This window comes from Acanthochromis polyacanthus, chromosome 11 (assembly GCF_021347895.1).
Source record: "Acanthochromis polyacanthus isolate Apoly-LR-REF ecotype Palm Island chromosome 11, KAUST_Apoly_ChrSc, whole genome shotgun sequence".
Classification (NCBI taxonomy): domain Eukaryota; kingdom Metazoa; phylum Chordata; class Actinopteri; family Pomacentridae; genus Acanthochromis; species Acanthochromis polyacanthus.
In genome coordinates, this window is record NC_067123.1 from 19,233,655 (window position 1) to 19,255,044 (window position 21,390).

Consider the following 21,390-nt stretch of genomic DNA (forward strand, 5'->3'; position numbering starts at 1 on the left):
AATATGAATCCCTATTTGTCAACATTTGGAGAGAGCAACATGTTAGAAAAATTGCAGTCTGCATAGAGCGTTATGCTCTCGCTTTGTGAAACATTTTCCACACCTTGGGGTGCTTGTTCTGGTATAGTAAGGGTGACCTTTTGGCTCAGCCCCACAGCTTCACAGTAACTCACAGGCTCACTCTGTTCTTGCTTCTTCGTTCTCCACTGAGTTACATTATTTAATTGAATCCCATTTGTTTCTCCTGTGTTATTCATGCAAGTATAAATTTGCAATTATAGTTCCTCACCCCTATGTTGCACTTTCTATAATTGCCCATGATTTGAGACAGGCATTTACCAGGCCGATTTTGTTTGTTGTTCAGTCCAAATCGTTTTTCCTTATCTTCGCTTTCTGCCCGAGCTACAAGAGAGAGATGAAGTATGATTCCACTATCTCTGTCTTCAGCTCCATAAAGTTAGCTGTATTTTCACATTTACTGGATAAAAGCATTGACTTCGTGTCTAAAATGTACTTCTTATCTGCACTGAGAGTGGTTATAGTGTGCACTTGACTAAGATAAGATACACAGAACTGTGTTTTTAGTGATCACATTCATCAGCTCATCAATTAAAATGTTGAAGAACAACACAAAGCATAACTTAAATCTAATTTTACAAATTTAATGGCTTCCTTGTGCTTTATAAACTTACCCTTTATAAAATTCCATTATTCAAAAGCTATAGAGATTACTATTGTCTGTCAAAGGCAGATGAAAAAGCTCTTTTTATGACTTAAATCTTTTTTTCCACTGCAATCTGCTGAGCAAACAAGAGGCTTTAGCCGATAGGCCAATGTCGTTCAATATTCATAATAGTCTATGGAGCAGACTTTAGAGGATCTGGGTGAAGTGCATTGTGGGTATATGAAACATAGTCTTTTTTTATTCTGGTCACACTTACAGGACTGTGCCCCCCACATCACTTCTGAGCTGATATCATAACAAAGTCACTGGTTTAAAACATTCAGTTCAAAAATTGCATCATCCACTGTTGCTCGCCGTAAAGCATCTTCTAAATCTATCAGGATTATTTAGAAGGCAGTCATTTGTGTAGAAGCAATCTTACCAATACTTATAGTAGATAACTCAATAACACATTTCAAAATGCCATTATGAGAACCATCCGAGGGAATTCTACTGCACTCATTAAGAATTTGCATTTTCCACCCCTGCAGCCTTCAGCTCAATCAACACATTGACTCTCAACAAAACGCTGTGTTCCACACTATACTGCCTGTTCCTGAATAACTAGGGTGACCTTTTGGCTCAGCACCCCAGCTTCCATCCAAGCATGACTCCAAATGTGATCCTCGGGGTAGAGCAAACAAAGAGAAAGCAGCGCATTTCCATACCATGCTTCTGCAGGAAGCTGTTCTGCTAATAGCAAAGTAATAAGTCTTCTCTTGGTGCTATCCCAGTCATCCGATAATTGAATTGGTAGACAATACCATGCTGCTGTCACAGCGGGGGCTGGAAAAGAAGATAAGTGCAGCAATGCGGCTTTATACAGAGGCAACATGTCATAGCAGGCTGACATGGCCATACTGTGATAAATTAAGAGCCATGCAAGAATACTGCATGAAATGTGCTTTTGGATATTTAAGCAGCACTGGTTACTCTCATGACGGGATCATCGTGTCAGTCACATCATCATGAAGTCTACTGCTATCGATCTTCTCGGATCAGCCTCAAAATCTGTAGGCGAGTGGTTGTCTCTGTCACTTTGAAAGCACCCTAACATTCATTCGAGAGGCTCAAAGTGCTGTGTCGAGTTTTAAAATGGTACCTGAGAGCGGCTGTGAATGTCTTTACTATATAGTGTCCATAATTTACCTTTAGATTTTTTGTTTGACTGTGTGGCTTATGAGTGGTCCAATGTGTAGTTCCTACAATAGAATGTAAAATGTTGTTCCTGTGTTATGTACGTTAATTTAATTTAACAGTCTCACAACCCTCTAGGAGCATTTCACAGATGTGAAAAATTACTACTGTGTGACTGCAGAAATGACGCAAAAATGATAATAAAGTGTTAGAAATCTATATTTACTACTCACTATAGAATAAACTATTGCCTGTCTGTTATCATATATAGTGTAATACATGGGTTAATGAAGAACTGATTTCAGACGCATCACTTGTCTTTTGATGAAAATGAATAACAATACATTTGCATTAATAATATTTCACATTTTAGTTTGTTTTAGTCAACAAAAACAGAAGTTGTACTTTGGCAGAAGGCAACTGCACATTTTGAAGATGTTTTGCCTTCATCTGGGAGACTTCTAACCAACTGACTAGAGAGTCCCAGGTAGCTATTGTTAACACTGAAACTCATGACTAATGGCCAGTACGCCATAGGACTTGTGTGCCTCGAGGTGTGAAAAGTTTGTGAAATTGCCATGTGTTGAATGACTCATGGTGGTGAAATGATCTTTGGACAGATAAATAAATTTATCAGAAATACAGTCTAGACATTGTTAATGTTGTAAATGACTATACTAGCTTGAAGAACTGATTTTTAATGGAATATCTACATAGAGGTACAGAGGAACATTTCCAGCAACCATCACTCCTGTGTTCTAATGCTACATTGTGTTAGCTAATGGCAGCCTGTCCTCAAACAAAAAACGACCACATAGGTCGTCTGTACATGCCCGTATTACGACCCAGTGTTACGTTTTGACGTATGCGACCTCTAGCGGTTGCGTAAATATTGACACTCTGGAGTCGCAGGTGAAACATCATCATGAACAAACTTTTATCTAACACTATCCCTGTCCCTATCCCTAACCCTAACCTTAACCATAACCCTAAAAACGTGTTGGGAAAGTGAGAAAAAAGCTGTTTTGCGACGGAAAAGCCGTTTCGCGAATTAAATCCCGTAATGCGTTCGTTTTCCCCGTAGGGGCGCAAACGTTCATACGACCGCATAGGTCGTATTCCGGTGCACGGTGCAAACGACCGATGCGGTCTTATGAATTTGAGGACTTGTTGGCTAATGGTGTTGGAAGGCTAACTGATGGTTAGAAAACACTTGTGCAGTTATGTTAGCACATGAATAAAAGTGTGAGTTTTCATGGAAAATATGAAATTGTCTGGGTGACCCCAAACGTTTGAACAATAGTGTAGAAGTTTTCCTTCACTCAAACCATGTGTCTTCTGTGTTTAGAGAAAATTTCTGTTTTAAAAGCAGTGTCACTAATTATTTAGATGCATGAGTGTTGCCTTGAGGAGCTGTTCTCCTGTACTAAGACATGATGAGATCAGTCAGTTACAACTAATGAAGCCTTTGAGTGGGAAATGAACAAACGGGTATAGTTATAAATAAAAGGAAGCTTGTGTTTAAGTTCTGCTTTCAAAATCTTTTTTTTTTGTCAGTTTCAACATCCTTCCTCTTGTCCAGTGATCTCACTGTGTGTGTTTTTCAAGCCAGTCAGTTCAAGTACCTTCTTTGAATCCATTTTAATTCTGACACCCTCCTTTTCAGACCTTTGATTGAACCTCCCTCCTTTCCATTGTCATTTTGTCTGAGAAGTCCAGGATGACTCCATGCATCAGCAATCTGCTAACTTTAGTCCACCATGACAAGCATCTTGACTCCATCTACTACCTTCATCTGGGACTCCGTTCGATGCTGTTGCTTCTCACTGCGCTCTAATTTAGTATAGTATAATCTGATATAGCATGATCATGTTTCTGCAATGAGAATTTAATCATCAGTTATTATCTCAGAGGAACAAAGAGCACAACTGAAACCTGAAGTTCCTTTTTCTTTGCAACTACAGTTCCTTAACCTAATGTTGCTCTTTCCAATACACATAATTGATCATGATTTGAGACAAGCTCTGACCATGTCTTGTTTGTTACTGTAGAAAATGTTCTCCCTTATCTCTGTTTTGTGTCCAGGCTACAGGATGGATGAAGCATTATTTCACCATGTCTGCCTTCAGCTCCATACAGTTATGTGTATTTTCAAATTTACTAGATAAAAGTATTGAGTTTGTGTCTAAAATCTACTCCTTATCTCCAGTGGAAGTGGGCATAGTGTGAACTTTGTTCCCTTGAGATGAAATGTCAGAAAAAAACATGTTTTTTTTGCAATCACATGCACAAGCTTATCATGTATTATTTCTTAAAAGAGATTTAAAAAAACATGTCATTTCATTCTAATCTCAATAACCAGAGTGATGTAATAGTGCTTCACAAACATACCCTTCATACAATTTCATTATTCAGAAGCCACAGAGGTTTGCTTTGCCTGTCAGAAAGAGACGGAAAGTCTGCCTTTATGACTCAGATCTATTTTTCTACTACAATCTGCTGAGCAAACAAGAGGCTTTAGTCAGTCAATGTCGTTCAATATTCCTAATAATCCATAAAGGAGGCTTTAGAGGATCTGGGTGGATTGCATTGTGGATATTTCAAACACATAGTTTTTTCAGACTCACACTCACAGGACTGCATGTTCTGAGCCGATATAATATCAGTGTCATTGTTTTAAAACTTTTAGATAAAATTTGAGTGTCATCTGCTTCACAGTACCGTATTTTCACGACCAAAAGGCGCACTGTACCAAAAGGTGCAGTCTCAGTTATGTGTGCCATTACTGTATTTAACACACACATAAGGCGCACCTGATTATATGGTGAGGGTTTTATATACAATCCACGTCCACACTTCCCCCTTTAACGTTCTCATGGTGTCCTCTACTACGTCGGCCTTACAGCAACAACACACACACAAGCATACAAGTGTGCGTATTTAAAAATAGAGCAGGAGCAAAACTGAGTTTGGTTGTGCTTTATTTAAGTATTGATTACAAAGTACTAACACTTTTTTAATCATCAATAGGCGCGGGCATGGTAAAACACACGGATAAAACAAGCACACAAGTGTGCGTATTTAAAAATAGAGCGGGAGCAAAACTGAGTTTGGTATTCACATTTTTTTTTTTTTACCGGTAATCGTCATCAATCAAACCCATGGAAGTCCTCATCCTCTGTTTCTGAATTGAACAGCTGCGCTAAACCTCCATCAAACATGCCAGGTTCACTTTCTTCACTGTCAGAGTCACTTTTCGTGTCGTGCGGCTCCTCGGAAATGATGCCGGCTTTTGCGAAAGCTTGAACAACAGTGCCAGCAGACACGTTAGCCCAAGCATCTACAATCCATTCGCAAATTGTGGCGTAACTCGCCCGGCGCTGCCTTCCACTCTTAGTGAAACTGTGGTCTCCATCGGTCATCCATCGCTCCCACGCCGCTCGCAGCCTTACTTTGAACGGCCGGTTCACACCGATGTCCAGCGGTTGGAGTTCCTTTGTCAGGCCTCCCGGAATGACAGCAAGCTCAGAGTTCAATTGCTTCACTTGTTTTTTCACATCGGCTGTGAGATGGGCACACATAGAGTCACAGATCAACAGCGATGGTGATGCGTGGAAAAAAACACCTGGTCTACGTCCGCCTTACAACAACACACACAGGACGCACTGCACCATAGGGCGCGCCGCACAATTTGAAGAAAATCTAAGACTTTTATGGGCACCTTATAGTCGTGAAAATACGGTAAGCATCTTCTACACCCATTTCCATTGCCTGCAAGGGAGTTCTTTCTTGCACAGATTCAATCTTCGGATACTCATTGATTTGTCATCTCATGAAGTAGATAAAAAAGTGCAAACTTTAAATGTCTGTCTAATAATAATAATATGTGAAGTCCACTTATAGCTTCATTTTAGTGTTCTATTCTATATGATGTCCTGTTTATTTTAGATGTTCTCCCTTGTTTTAATTCAACTTTGATGTGATGTCATGTTTCATTCTTTATTTTTTATCCTATTCTTTACTTTTTAAACTGCCTAGTTCCCTTGTTTGATATGTGTGCTAATCAAGCTAATTCTTGATTTAACTTATGATCATATTTGCTATTTATTTTAATTGACTGCTCTGCTTTGGCTCCTTATGTCTTGCTTGATTGTCTAGGTTGCATGTTTTGACTGGTAAAGCACATTGTGAACACTGTTCTTCAGGGTGCTATATAAATAAAGTTATTATTATTATTATTATTATATGATAAAACAGAACAATTCAAGAGAATAACACTAAACTCTTCAGGAATTTGCATATTTCATCCCTGCAGCCTTTAGCTCAACAAACACATCGGTTCTTATTCTGATTTTGAACTGATCCTGCCAATACAGAGTCAAATCTGTGACTTGTCTAGCCTGAAGATACTACATCGACAATGTCTGAGTGAGAATGTTTGTTTACCCTTTGACATTCAAATTAGCTTCATTTTATCATAAAGCACTTTTGCAAACAAAAACACTCCCACAGTCCCTCCGAGAAAATCTTCTTGCCGTGTTTTCCAACTTTTCCAATCCCTTCTCCGCTGAGCTGCAATTGGTGTGACAGATTAAGAGAGCGACAAACTCCGCTGTTGTTTCCCGCTGCCCGAAGGCACGAGATAAACATTTGAATATTCAAACTCCATTGTTTTCATCTGCTGCTTTGTTAAGATAATTTTCTCAAATGTTCACGGGGTGCTGAACAATGATGTAGCAAGTGAAATCTCCAGCCACACCTTTCAGCTCAGGACGCAGCAGGAAGAAGTGTGTCAGAGACAGCATCAATGAGGGCTATAGTGGGAAGATAAAGTAAAGGCACGCACAGTCACAAAGAGCCCAGAACTACTGACTAAAGGTTCAGGGTGAAGTGAATGAATTAAGTTCAGTGGGCTTTTCACGTCGCTGTGCTGCAGACAACCCATGTTTGATTCAAACTGTGCCCTCACTTCCTGCCGCCCCTGTACAGTTCAACTCTGAGTAAAGGTAAAAACAACCCTTCGTTCAAAAAGCTCATGACATGACCACTGCTGATTAAGTGTCAATTTTCAGTAAAATATCAGCACACTAACAGAAAACTGTTCTGATAATTGTCTGTGTGATTTTCTAAGCAAAAAGGAAATAACTGTCCTTATTCTAGTCTAATGAAATGTGAATATCTTCTGCTTATCCCGGTCTTCTATCACTGCTAATTGCATGCTACTGGGTTATGTTGGTTAGATTGTTCTGTCAGACAGAAGAAGCTCTTTGAACAAAAGGGATCAGCCAAATCAAACAAACCTGCAGGTTAACCAAATATGAAAGAAAGAACACAGGTGAAGGTTAAATCACGACCTCAGCCATCTAATGGATTTTACCTGCTTTCTGGTCCAACTTTGAGCTACTGTAGCTGCAATACTTGTAGAAACACATTTGTCTGACACTGTCTGATATTCTGGCTAATATGTCTGCTACAGTCATTTGTCGAATCTGTTTGCATTGATGTCAGTGTGTTTCTAAGTTCTGGCAATTTTCTTCCTTAGGAACAGTGTCTTTATGTCTCTGGTTGAGTTGGCATCATCTGACGTCAGCTGTGGCGTCCCTCTGGAGTCCAAACTGGGACCCACAATTTTAAATGTTTTTTTGCTGCCACTGGGAAATACACCGATCAGCCACAACATTATGACCACGGACAGATGAGGTGAAAAACATCGATCATCTTGTTATAATGCAATGTTTTGCTGGAAAGCCTTGAATCCATGTACCCACCGAAACATTGCAGGTCAAGCAACCCCCCAACCCACCCACCCACCCATAAAGGGGGACCACTGCATTATTAGGCAGGTGGCCATAATGGAGCCTGTCCTCATAGAAAAAACGACCACATAGGTCGTCTGTACATGCCCGTATTACGACCGAGTGTTACGTTTTGACGTTAAGCGACCTCTAGTGGTTGAGTAAATATCGACACTCCGGTGTCTCAGCTGAAACGCCACCATGAACAAACTTTTACCTAACGCTATCCCTAACCCTAACCCTAACCCTAACCATAACCCTAAACCCGAGTTGCGAAAGTGAGGAAAAAGCCGTTTCGCGAGGGAAAAGCTGTTTCGCGAATTAAATCCCGTAATGCGTTCCTGTTTCCCGTAGGGGCGCTAACATAAATACGCTCTCACGGGTCGTATTCCGGTGCACGTTACAGACGACCTGTGTGGTCGTATGAGTTTGAGGACTTGTTGCATAATGTTATGCCCGATTGATGTATCATCAGAGTGCACTAAGATCATACCTATGCTGATGATACACAGTTATACATTTCTTTCTCACCTGATGATGTTTGCCCAAGTGACGAACTCTCTTGCTAATAGAAAAACATCACTATGTGGATGTCATAACATGTTCTGAAGCTGAACAGCAACTAAACTGACACGTTTATCATTGAGAGCAGAGAAAAGAAAATTAGCGCTCATTTGCGAAAGCTTGCTTTGAAAAAAAAAGAAGCAAGAAGCAAAGCCCGTGTGCCATCTCTGATTGTGGCCAATCCTTTGACTCCCAGCAGAGAAACATCACTAGAAAATGCGTCTTACCATCTATTTTCCTGTCTGTGGAAAACACCACATACTTGTGCTTTTACCTTGAGCAGACTTAACTATTGTTATGTTGTTTTTTTTTCTGCCATTTCAAATGAATCTATAAACAAACCCTAGATAATCCAAAATGCAGCAACATTTTCATACCAAAAATAAACATAGAAAGCACATTACTCCCGTTTTAAAGGCTCTTCATTCGAAGATTTGGCTTCTAGTTTTTAAATCTCTTGATAAACTAGCTCTTGACTGTTTATCCGATTTTTCATCCCTAAGATCCTCAAACACTGCTCTCTTTTCCCTGGAGTAGAACTAAGACGTACGAAGTTGCAGCATTCTGAGTCATCTGGAGTCTTTCTATTCCATAAGACATCAGAGCATCGAATTCAGTATATAGCAAACGAAACCTCAAAACTACTAACTAATGTAAGTTTTAAGTAAGTAGTATTTTCATGCATTTTATTGGTATCAGATCTCTTGATTATTTTTATCATGAACTCTTGTAATGTGGGGCTGCACAGTCACTGATCACTGGTTAGCACTGTTGTCTTGCAGCAAGAAGATCCCCGGTTTGCATCCCAACCTGCACCTGGGATCTTTTTGCGTGGAGTTTGCGTGTTCTCCCTGTGCATGTGTGGGTTTTCTCTGGATACTCCAGCTTCCTCCCACAGCCCAAAAACATGCAAAGGTTAACTGATAATTCTAAATTGTCTGTAGGTGTGAATGTTTGTCTCTATAGGTAGCCCTGTGACATGCCTGTCCAGGGATAGACTCCAGCCCCCCATGACCCAAATGAGAATTAAACAGTGTACAGAGAATGTATGAACTATTAGTTTTTCAATCAATAAGAATACAAAGTGTCCTTGAAAGTACTCCTAAAGTAAGTTGCTCTTTTAACATGAGTTCTGTGTCAGTAAACATTACTAAGTGAAACTCTAGAAAATTCCTAATCACATGGAAAAGTTTATCCTCTCCTTTGTAACAAAATTAAGGCTATGTCTCAGGCTATTGTGTTTCATTATGATATCACTATTTTTTAAAAATTCTGATAAAAAAGGCTACTTTGAGTTGCACTTGCTGTATGAACTGTGCAAATTATTACTCTTATTATTATTATTATTCACAAAAGATAGGAAAATGAGACAAGCTACAAGAAACTCTTTCTGGTCGGGAACAGTAAGTGGATATAACAGAAAAGGCATGTGTGGCTGTGTTACATTCAAAATGAGACCACATAATGAAGTGCTAACTGACCTTATGATGAAATCACTGGAGTCGATGAGGCCTCCGTAATGGGAGCCCTTGAGGTTCCCAGAGTTCCCCACCACAGCACAGGTCCTGCAGCGCTCGGGGCTGGCGTCCATGTAAAGCACCTCGTCAGGGATGACTTGGAACAGCTCCTCCACAACTTCAGTGAAGTTGGCCGGCTGCCTCTCTGACTGCAACCACTGGTGACAGAACACAGACAGGCCTCAGAGAGAGCCACGGCTCCAGGGCCACTTTAAGCAGAAGTGATTGAACAAGGGCAGCAGAGCTCGAGACACCGAACACATTTCTGAAATAACCTCAGGGATGGCTTAGCCCCGTCTGCGGGGGCTCTTTGGTCTGGCCTTCTTTTGGTGGCTTTGAACTCCAACAGACAGAAAAATAAATGTAGAAATATGTTGAGCTGTGTATGCTGTTACATATTGTGCTGTGGCAGCCAGAAATAATGAATGGATGCTGAATGGATACATGAGATCCAATGCAGAGCTTTAGTGGCTCATAGTGTAAATGTCTATATAGAGACTTTTCCAGCATATCAATAGCCAGCAGGATAGTAGTTACAGAAAACAGTTTTTTTTAATCATATTATAACTGTAATTCATATTAGCTCTGAGTAAAACCAGATAACTCAAGATATACCAGACAATGACAACGATCTAATGGGAACCTTTCCCTTACAGAAATTACATTTAGCCGTTAACATGTAAGCTTTGACAGCTCATTGGGAGAAAGGGCCCGGGTACACCTGGAGGTCATACCCTTCCCTTGCAGCAGCGAGGCCCAACCATCTGGCCAAGCTACCGTTGATATGCGACACTTGCCTCATCAAGCTCTCTGTGAGGAGCATTTCCTGAAATGGGTAGTGACAGGAGGCAACCTTGCAGTAATTTTTCTATTCTTGCCCCTAATTGGACATGGTGTGAGGTGAATGTGGGAATACCTAAGGCACTGGATGCCTTCCAGACAAGGTAGGATAATTGTGTGACATAAATTTTGTGAATAGGTTTTTCTAATTTAAGGAGCTGCACTCTAATAATGGGGTGTACATAAAGCACAGTATATATTGGTTTGATAGCATTAAATTAAGGCAGATATGCAGTTAGTTATGTAGCTGTCAAGAGTCTCAAATGACAAGAAACTGGATTTAAACAGGAACTCTTTAAAACAGTTCTAGTATCGAGCAGTATTGAGTGCAGCCTGATGTAGGTGGTTACACACGTGGACAAAATTGTTGGTACCCCTCAGTTAAAGAAGGAAAAACCCACAATTCTCACTGAAATCACTTGAAACTCACAAAAGTAACAATAAATAAAAATTTATTGAAAATTAAATAATCAAAAACAGCCATCACTTTTGAATTGTTGATTAACATAATTATTTAAAAAAACAAACTAATGAAACAGGCCTGGACAAAAATGATGGTACCTCTATAAAAGATTGAAAACTATTTGACCAGAGTGACATGATTAACTCAGGTGTGTCATTTAATTGACATCACAGGTGTTTCCAAACTCATAATCAGTCAGTCTGCCTATTTAAAGGGAGACAAGTAGTCACCCTGCTGTTTGGTGAAAAGGTGTGTACCACACTGAACATGGACAACAGAAAGCGAAGGAGAGAATTGTCCCAGGACATCCGAAAAAAAAATTATAGACAAACATCTTAAAGGTAAAGGCTATAAGACCATCTCTAAACAGCTTGAAGTTCCTGTGACAACAGTGGCTCATATTATTCAGAAGTTCAAGACCCACGGGACAGTAGCCAACCTCCCTGGACGTGGCCGCGAGAGGAAAATTGATGACAAATTGAAGAGAGGGATCGTTCGAATTGTATCCAAAGAGCCCAGAGCAACCTCCAAAGAAATTAAAGGTGAACTCCAAGGCCAAGGTACATCAGTGTCAGATCGCACCATTCGTCGTTGTTTGAGCCAAAGTGGACTTCATGGGAGACGACCAAGGAGGACACCACTGCTGAAAAAAACTCATAAAAAAGCCAGACTGGAATTTGCAAAAATGCATGTTGACAAGCCACAAAGCTTCTGGGAGAATGTCCTTTGGACAGATGAGACCAAACTGGAGCTTTTTGGTAAGGCACATCAACTCTATGTTCATAGACTCAAAAACCAAGCATACGAAGAAAAGAACACTGTCCCTACGGTGAAACATGGAGGAGGCTCAGTAATGTTTTGGGGCTGCTTTGCTGCATCTGGCACAGGGTGTCTTGAAAGTGTGCAAGGTACGATGAAATCTGAAGACTATCAAGGCATTCTGGAGAGAAATGTGCTGCCTAGTGTCAGAAAGCTTGGTCTCAGTCGCAGGTCATGGGTCTTCCAACAGGACAACCATCCAAAACACACAGCCAAAAACACCCAAGAATGGCTGAGAGAAAAGCGTTGGACTATTCTAAAGTGGCCTTCTATGAGCCCAGATCTGAATCCCATTGAACATATGTGGAAGGAGCTGAAACATGCCATTTGGAGAAGACACCCATCAAACCTGAGACAACTGGAGCTGTTTGCTCATGAGGAGTGGGCCAAAATACCTGTTGACAGCTGCAGAACGCTCATTGACAAATACAGAAATCGTTTAATTGCAGTGATTGCCTCAAAAGGTTGTGCAACAAAATATTAAGTTATGGGTACCATCATTTTTGTCCAGCCCTATTTCATTAGTTTGTTTTTTTAAATAATTATGTTAATCAACAATTCAAAAGTGATGGCTGATTTTGATGATTTAATTTTCAATAAATTTTTATTTATTGTTACTTTTGTGAGTTTCAAGTGATTTCAGTGAGAATTGTGGGTTTTTCCTTCTTTAACTGAGGGGTACCAACAATTTTGTCCACGTGTGTATATATTTCAAATGGAGCTAACAGTCTGATAAGAGGAAATAACAGTAAATAACACTGAAAACAGTCTTTCATGTCACTCGCAATCAATCAAACATATCAAACAGTTCTCCCTCAGGCTGCCATTTAACAGTTACACTCAGAAATCATGCAGGTGACAAAATCCATCCTGGAAGAGGCAAAGATAAGAATTCCTCCACTGAGAGTAGTGTCAGATAGTTGTGTTCAAACAGAGACAGCAGTAAATTTAGTCTGGCACATAGGTATTTGTCCGATTAGACTTCAGTAACTTGCAAAGACTGAATATGTAGTTACATAGCATATTACCTTTAATTGGAATGGATTACGAATTTGCAGCGTGTTTCATCATCACAACAATACCAGCATAGGTGTAGATTTCAGGGGGGGTGCAGAGGATACATCTCCATCAATATCTAGAACACATAGAACTCATTGTGCCTGAATGAGTGTTTTCCTTTACGTAAACAAAGACATTTCCATCATAAACTGATGCAGAGAAGGCACAAATTATGTGTGTAATGCTCAAAAGCCTGTGGGGGAAGATGTCTAAACTCCCTGCTTAATATTCAGATGAAATCTATACCCATAAATACCAGTTTGACCAGGTGATCATAAAAAAAAACAACTACGAGCACCGTTAAGTAATTAGCAAGTTATATCTCAGTTTTAATCTGTACATTCTTGAAGTGTTGTCACCGTTTGGCTAAAAGGCAGCAATCGCTCCAAAAACCTGTTCACTCTGCAGGAATGGGTTGACATGAAACCATATGTTGCTTTTACTTTTTGTCTCTATTAAACAGGGCAGTAACATGTGAAGTGAGAGGCCCTCAGATGTTGCTGGCGGCCACAGTGGGCGTCCTCTGAACAGAACCAGGATGCATGCTTCCAGTCTTGGTGCAAACCAAAGTCAATGACTCTCTGCATCTAGTTCCATGTGTAGCATACTGACATAAGAATCCAGCTCTTCAGCTCTTTTCAGGTATGGAATAGGTGTCACCATTGCTTCATCAATCTGTTAAAGTGACAGCAATATAAATAGTGCATGTAGGTTTGCAAGATATAAGAATTTCCAACATGTACACTACTGTTCAAAAGTTTGGGGTCAATTAGAAATGTCCTGATTTTTGAAAGAAAAGCTGTTTTTTCAGTGAAGATGACATTAAATGAATCCAAAATACAGTCTAGACATTGTTAACGTGGTAAATGACTATTGTAGCTGGAAACAGCTGATTTTTAATGGAATATCTACATAGGGGTACAGAGGAACATTTCCAGCAACCGTCACTCCTGTTATGGAGTCTAATGCTACATTGTGTTAGCCAATCGTGTTGAGAGGCCAACTGATGCATAGAAAAACCTTTTGCAATTCCGTTAGCACATGAGTAAAAGCGTAAGCTTTCACGGAAAACCTGAAATTATTTGGGTGATCCCAAACTTTTGAACAAAAGTGTCTGTTATATATCAAGTATTGGTGTATATAGTATTCACAGACTTATCTGGAGATTAAATGGGCCTCTGTTTGTGACAACTCACCTGTCTGATGTAAAGAAAAATACACAGTGTGATCTGCTGTTAGATCCTGATTGGTCCTGTCTGTCATGTTTGGGATAAGTTCTAAATAATGATGTAATTAATGAAGATAACGTTGACACACATGCATAGATGTGCTTTTGCTCTCACTTTGAAGCTGCTAATATGGATTCTGCTGCTATTTGATGCCCCAGGTATTTAATAATTTCCGACAAACAGCTGGAAGCAACAAACTAAACTTAACATTAATCTAAACTTAATTGCTAGCGAGTTTCAGTCTTGTGGTGAAGTTGACGCATATATTAAGTTTGCTGCAATAGAAGAGGACAGAGGGTAGAATTTTTTCAAATTTAGGCTGGAATCAGAGGATTTAGACCATTTTTCCAAAAAAATAAAAAAATTTACTCGAACCGATTTATCAATTAATAAAACAGTTGGCACATAATTTATTAGTTATGTCTGAAAACAAATTGATTAATTGTTGCACCTCCAGTTCCGATGCCATCAGATTAATGGAAAGGAGTGCATTTCTGAAAGAGGCTTTAGAAAGAAAATGAGTTTCAGTCCTCTAATTTGTTACTAAACGATTCGCCATGATTGTTGTCATATAGAGTCTAAGAGCAACTCACCTCTGGTACCTGTCAGTCATGAAGTATAACAGAGACAGATTTCATTAAGTGATCTTAGGTGAGTGAAGAGTCATGGCATCACTCCAAGTTATGATGGAAAATAGCTCTCTGTATCTACTGATGTAGAGACGGTGAGAAAAAAACAGCCATTTCCATATCCTCCATCTCACTTGTTAAATGTGAACAAATTGTGCGTGGGAGTTTGCTTCACAACTTGATCCTGGTAAAGATCCCTTGGATTTGAAACAATCAATGTAGCGAAAACAAACAGTTCTTGATAGCATTACAGCAGCGTGTGATCTCTGTTCTTTATTCATGATCTTTTCTTTTCAGCAACATGTCTGCTCTCAGAAGCTGAACGTGCATGTTTTTTTTCTCCTCCAATCTTCTGTAGGATATCACTGCAAATCCCACGAACACACGCCCTGAATCTTACCTGCCACCACTTAAAGGTCTCATCGGAGAGGAGGCTGTTCTCTCTGGTCATCAGAGGGTGGATGGACTGATTGAAGCGCTCAGCGAACCACGAGTCGTCCTCCAGCTCTGCTATGCACTGTCGACAGGCGCAGAGCCCTTTGGAGAAGAAGTTGTCCGACAGGCGAAATGCGTACTTGAAGAAGTAGAGCGAGGGGTCCCGGAAAGTGTAACTGAACAGGAACGTTGTAAATGTAATGACACAAAACAGGAGCGCAAAAGTCCTGATTTTCCTCCGCTTGAGTAGAGACATGTTGTCACAGTCAAAATCTGTTGGTGGGAAACTCTGCAAGTGCAACGGACAGAAATAGCATCAGGATAAATCTAGAGTCCCAAAGGTGTGGGAAACGAGCAGCCCTGCTGACCACATGGTGCAAGTGGCTCAGATATAATGCTGCTGTCGAGTGAACATATCCTGTTGTTCTTAGTTTCCAGACGCCTCAGGATTTGGTTCATAAATGTCCTTAATGGAACCCATCAATGTGGCTTCTTTGCAAATCCGCTGTGTGGTTCTGTCAGCTTGATGGCTCCTGGTTAATCAGATTTAGTCACTTTTGCTGAGCGCTCAGATGTTGACTCTGCGAGGTCAGTGACTGATGTGTCATCCGTTCTTTAATGATCCACCTGGAAGGCAAATAAAAGGACACTTTTGTGACAAACATACTGAGAGAAAGCGGGGGAAACAGCCTGTGAAGCTGTAATACTTGTAAATCCTGCAATGCTCATTGTTCTTGTAATTTCACAGCACTAATAGTTCCAAGATGAGTTTGTAACTGTGCAATTTCTTTGTATGGCTGTGAAAAGTGTTTCATGTCCATTGTTTGGTTTATTGCTCTGTTATTTTTTTTTTCTTTCAAGACTGCCAAATTACACAGGATGCATCACAGTCTCTTGGCTCTTAAAAAGACCATCAAACAGCAGAAATGTCTATGCTGGAAGTAGTCCTCCTGGAACAAAACAGGCAACAACCTTAATCACCCTTTCACTCCTCTGTCAAGAATATGTCAATACCTGGAAGCAGCTGTTGTTAAGTGAGAAAAAATGAAAGTAAAAATGCAGGAATGATTACTCGCTGGGATTTAGGATAATACCTAAATGACTCACTGATCCATAGTCATGTACATGAATTCAAATACAGGAAGTGCACATTAGAGAAGCAAAATTTTGGATAATTTTGCCCAATATACTACTTTGAATGCATCCAATTAAAATGTCCAAGCTGTGACGGTTGTTTGACATGGGTTATATAAGTTAAAGCAGTGATTATAAACCAGGAGGCACTATTGCAGTGTGTAGAAAGACTGTGATGCAGCCCAGAAAACATGAAAAACAAGCATTACAGTCGCAACAAGTAAAGCAGCAGGAGAGCGCAGTACTCTGCCAAGGCTGCTGAGTCGTTTCATTTTCGACAGATGAAATCTTTAATAAATAATTATCTTGTGGTGAGCACAGGCGTGTGTTATGCATGTGCATGTTATGTACGGATGCTGAGTCGCGTAACCTAAATATGCAGCGGGTGGCGGGAATTGATGGGACTCGGAAACACCCCCACAATTTAATCAATTATTCCTTGTATCATTTCCGATGGATAAGTCCCGATAGGTCTGCAATGGTTGATTTGTAGTAGGATCGCAATCATGTGATTGTCAGTGCTGCTATCTCACAATGATACAGAAGTGTTTGACAAATCCGTGGATCCAGACTATAAGCCGCATCACTGCCAAAATCTAATCACTTGGTCCTTATGCCATTTCTGACCTTCCCTGAAAATTTCCTCCAAATCCGTTAATCTGTTTTTGAGTAATGTTGCTCACAAACAGACAGACAGACAAACAGACAAACATACGCCGATAGATAAGTATCCACACATTAAGTGAGGTGGAACAGCTGAACACTTCATGTGTTGTGACCCAGAGCGTGTGAAAAGCAGCAGATCAGTAGCTATTTATATTCAGCTTTATCTATCTTTCTGCTAGGCAGGGCAGCTTTGTTTGTACAGCACACATCATAAACAAGAGAATTGAAAGTACTTCATGAAACAATAAAAAAACCCACCAAAGGACACATTTAAAATTTAAAATGTACTAAACGATTTTACAAGCCACAATGAGAAACAGCAAAATTGCAGAGGTGCATAGATCAAGCAATACTTTAATATTAAGTAAATTATTTTGCAGTCATTACAAGGTAGAGTGGGCAGTGTGTGCTTTTAGCTTAAAAGTGGTCAGTTGGGGCTTGTCTAACATCAACTGGAGGTTATTCCGGACCTGTGCTGCATGACAACAAAACGCTGCTTCACCATGTTTTCTTCTATCTCCACAGACTTCCAGTAGACCACCCCCTGGTGTCTTCAGGGTTCTACAAGGCTCATATGTCGCTAACATGTCAGAGATGTGTGTAGGCACAGATCTGAAATCAGACCTCTGAGAGACAGACAGACAGTGTAAGGATTTTAAAGTGGTCCTGGTTTTCAAAAAGATCTGAGCAGCAACATCATGAATATGTTGAAGTTAAGAGCCAAACATACTATTTGGAAAGCCCTTAGAAGAGATCACTGCAGTTTCTTTACATTGTTATTTATCTAGCACACACTTTACCATTGTCTTATTGTATTTACACTGCCGTTCAAAAGTTTGGGGTCACTTAGAAATGTCCTCATTTTTGAGAGAAAGCAGTTTTTTCAGTGAAGACAAAATTAAAGTAATCAGAAATACAGTCTAGACATTGTTAATGTGGTAAAAGACCATTCTAGCTGGAAACGACTGATTTTTAATGGATTATCTACATAGGGATACGGAGGCCCCATGTCCAGCAACCATCACTCCTGTGTTCTAATGCTACATTGTGTTAGCTAATGGTGTTGAAAGGCTAACTGATGATTACAAAAAATCCTTGTGCAATTATGTTAGCACATGAATAAAAGTGTGAGTTTTCATGGAAAACATGAAATTATTTGGGTGACCCCAAACTTTGGAACGGTAGTGTACATACCTTGGATGTTCATACCACCCTGCTAGTACCCCTCAATCTGGTAATGCTGTATCTATAATATCATTTTGTATATGTCCCATGTGGTTAGAAGAAATAAGTTCATCTAAATGGTCACTAGTAGCTAGTAGTAAAGTAAATGGATAAATGAGGAAAACAGATAACTACAAGGAATGGACACAGAGTTAGCTGAAATATGTAGCAGAACACAGCTAAAAGAAACAGATACAGCAGATGTTTGAATAAGAAGAATGATTCAGCCGCAAACTGTAAGACAGAAGTATCCATGCAGACATAAAAACACAAAAACACTATTTTATTTTTTACCGTAAAGGTATTGGACAAAGGGTTATGGATGTGGTTAAAGAGGACATGAAGGTAGTTGGTGTGAGAGAAGAGGATGCAGAAGACAGGGTTGGATGGAGGCAATTGATTCGCTGTGGCGACCCCTGAAGGGAAAAGCCGAAAGGAAAAGAAGAAGAAGAAGAAGTAGTATCGGACAAAGGGTTGAAATACAAAATTTCAGTAATGGACAAAAGGTTGATAAAAAGTGGATAAATGACTGGAAAAAGCTAAAAGTAACAGACAAAAGGTTGAACCATCTTCAGGTAATGGATAAATGTAACTGAAAGTAATGGATACGGTGCATGACTGAATTAAAAGAAACATCCAGCTGCGACCTCTAAGGTACAAATGCAACCTATTATAAAATGAACGCTTTGAAATAACATCCTGCTGCAAGCGTTTATGTAAGAGACACATTGGATGATGACAGGTGGTGTCAGTGAATGTGTTGAACTTCTCTGTGACGGCATGTCGGGTTGAAACCACTGGGATAAATGGTGTTTGAACGACTATAGAATCTATAGAGTTACTCAGAAACAGGGTGGTGTCAAAATGCCCAGAATAACATCGAATAAGAAAATGGTATTTTTTCACACCTTGGCTTTTCATGACTGACAAAGCAGGCAGACCTCCTGGGGTTTCATTTTCAAGAGAAAATGTATAAAGGCCACCTCTGCCTTTATACAGGGCCCTGGTTTCATTCTGACGTGCAGCTGTGTTTAGGATTCCACAAATACTTCTACATTTAGGTAACAGCAGATCCACGTTGGAGATAAAATGCTATCACCGCCGCACAGGGTGAGAAATACATCTGAAAAATGAACCCCAGAAAACACGGCACCTGCCCTTTGCTCTGAACAGTTCTGAGTGAGCCCTCCATACAGAAGATTTGTGGGAAACTCCATTACGGCAAGAGAAAGGCTGCGGGTCTTTCCTGATTAGAAATTGATCAGGTCATTCAAATTCCACCCTGGAGGGAAGCAAAGAGGATTGGGTTTAAAACTGGCTGAGAAAGACTACACAGTGGCCCAGCTTGCCTGTTGATTTTGTTCTTGCTATCGGAGCAGAAAAACAAACTGTACAGCCGTTTATCAGCTGAAGTGACACAGTCCAATGCGCAGGAAGGCTTAGATGTGATCCTGTCTGCTGTTTGGGGCTCTGCAACTCACAACGGACTACAGATTTGCATACAGCCCGAGGTTGGTTATTGTCTAAGGCAGCAAGTTTGACAAGGATACCTGGGGACACTTATAATGGACACATCAATGAAGAGGCCTACTTCTATAAAACAGGTTGTTGACTCCACTCAGCTTGAAGCCCTCTGGCATTAGGGGGCCAGGTAGACGGGAGTGCAGGCAGAATACATTCTCAAACAGGTGGTGACTCCACGCTTTTGACAACACACCGACTATCATCTAGTTTCACTGACCTTGTCCGACTGAAGCCTGGCAACCCTGCGCTGATCAAAGATTGCCAAGCTGAGACAGCAAAGCGTCTGTTCGCTCTTCAGAGGATAGGGGAGGGTTGGAAGAGAGAGTGGGAGGGGGTGGCAAGCAGCAGGGGAAAAAAGTGCGCAAGCTGTGATTTTCACCCTAATCTTCAGTTTTGAGAAGTCATCAACTTTGCAGGGTACAGTAAAGTGTTTTCGGTTTGTGTTCCGTGGAAATTGTTTTTCTCCCTCAGCTTACCTCTGCTACTTGTGAGCAATTTAAGACATCAAAATTCTGCAGTTTTGAAGAATCCTATATATTATATACTTAGAAACAGTATCTATGCTGAGCTGAGAGAGTGCGCTTGGCGAGACAAACTTCTTAGTTTACTCCCAGAAGTAACAAGATGGCAAGATGTCAGCATCCCATCTGGATAAGCAACAATTTTACGTACAAGTCACAGCGGTAGGTCAGACCTATTTCCACATTACTAGTTTAAACTGAGTGCTGTCATATTAAAATGGTAAAAACGACAGCAGAACAAAGAAACTTCATACATTAAAAAAATGCACCACTAAACACATTTCAAGTCCTTGCTTATAATCTTTTCATGTTGGATCATTCTAACAAAAAATAAAAAAAATTCTTCAGATGCAGGGATAAAGAGATAATCTGATTGCCAGAAAAGGTGCCTCCCTTCTCATGTTTTTACTCCCTGAACATCAATCAGTTTATGGACTTTTTTTTGCTTGTTATTTTCTATTGTTCATGTCACTTTTTTCTCACTGTGGATTAATTTTTCACTGTAATGCAGGGTGTCCCTAAAGTCTAGACACATAGGAAATCCCATTAACTATATATTTTTTTGCCTCCACAGACTACATATGGCTTTGTCGAAAGAAGTAAGAGTTGACGTGGTACTTCTCAGTGAAAGTGAAGGATGGACATATTGAAAGATAGGGTTAGGGTTAGGGAAGTGATTTTTTTGCTGCTAGCATGAACTTTAGCCAATTCTTTAGTTTCGGCTGATACATTCGGTCATCTAGAACGGTGTTTGTCACTGACACTGCCCGTTTCTCTAAATTTTTAACCACCTTTACGACCGTGGAAAAGCCAAGTGAAATCCTCCTTGGATGCCGTGCATTAAGTTCATCTGCTATCTTTCAATAAACTTTTGACTGGTAGTGTGTAACTTTATGTAGCATGCAAAATGCTGTGCAGAAAATGAGAGTCCCAGGTATAAATCTTTTTGTTTTCGTGCATTGTGCTACATCATCAAAAAAGAATCAAATTCTGTATTTGATAAACAAAGAAACTGATCAGAAACAGGTCCTTTGTGCTCACTAATGAAGGCCTTAACATGAAAATGAGGTTTAAAACCACTGATGCAGCCATAAGAAAGAAAACACCGTT

At 40.1% G+C, this 21,390-nt stretch overlaps 1 protein-coding gene across 1 annotated transcript in view; it reads right to left on the reverse strand.

The window, feature by feature from the left end:
* Positions 1-21,390, reverse strand: part of LOC110963193 (CMP-N-acetylneuraminate-beta-galactosamide-alpha-2,3-sialyltransferase 1-like) — a 92,541-nt gene that overhangs the window by 24,794 nt on the left and 46,357 nt on the right. Inside the window, exons 2-3 of the mRNA XM_022211424.2 lie at positions 15,177-15,838; positions 9,702-9,895 (exon numbers count right to left, since the gene is read on the reverse strand). Coding sequence (XP_022067116.1) covers positions 9,702-9,895; positions 15,177-15,467 — 485 coding nt within the window. The 5' untranslated portion in view covers positions 15,468-15,838. The remainder of the gene's footprint in view (positions 1-9,701; positions 9,896-15,176; positions 15,839-21,390) is intronic.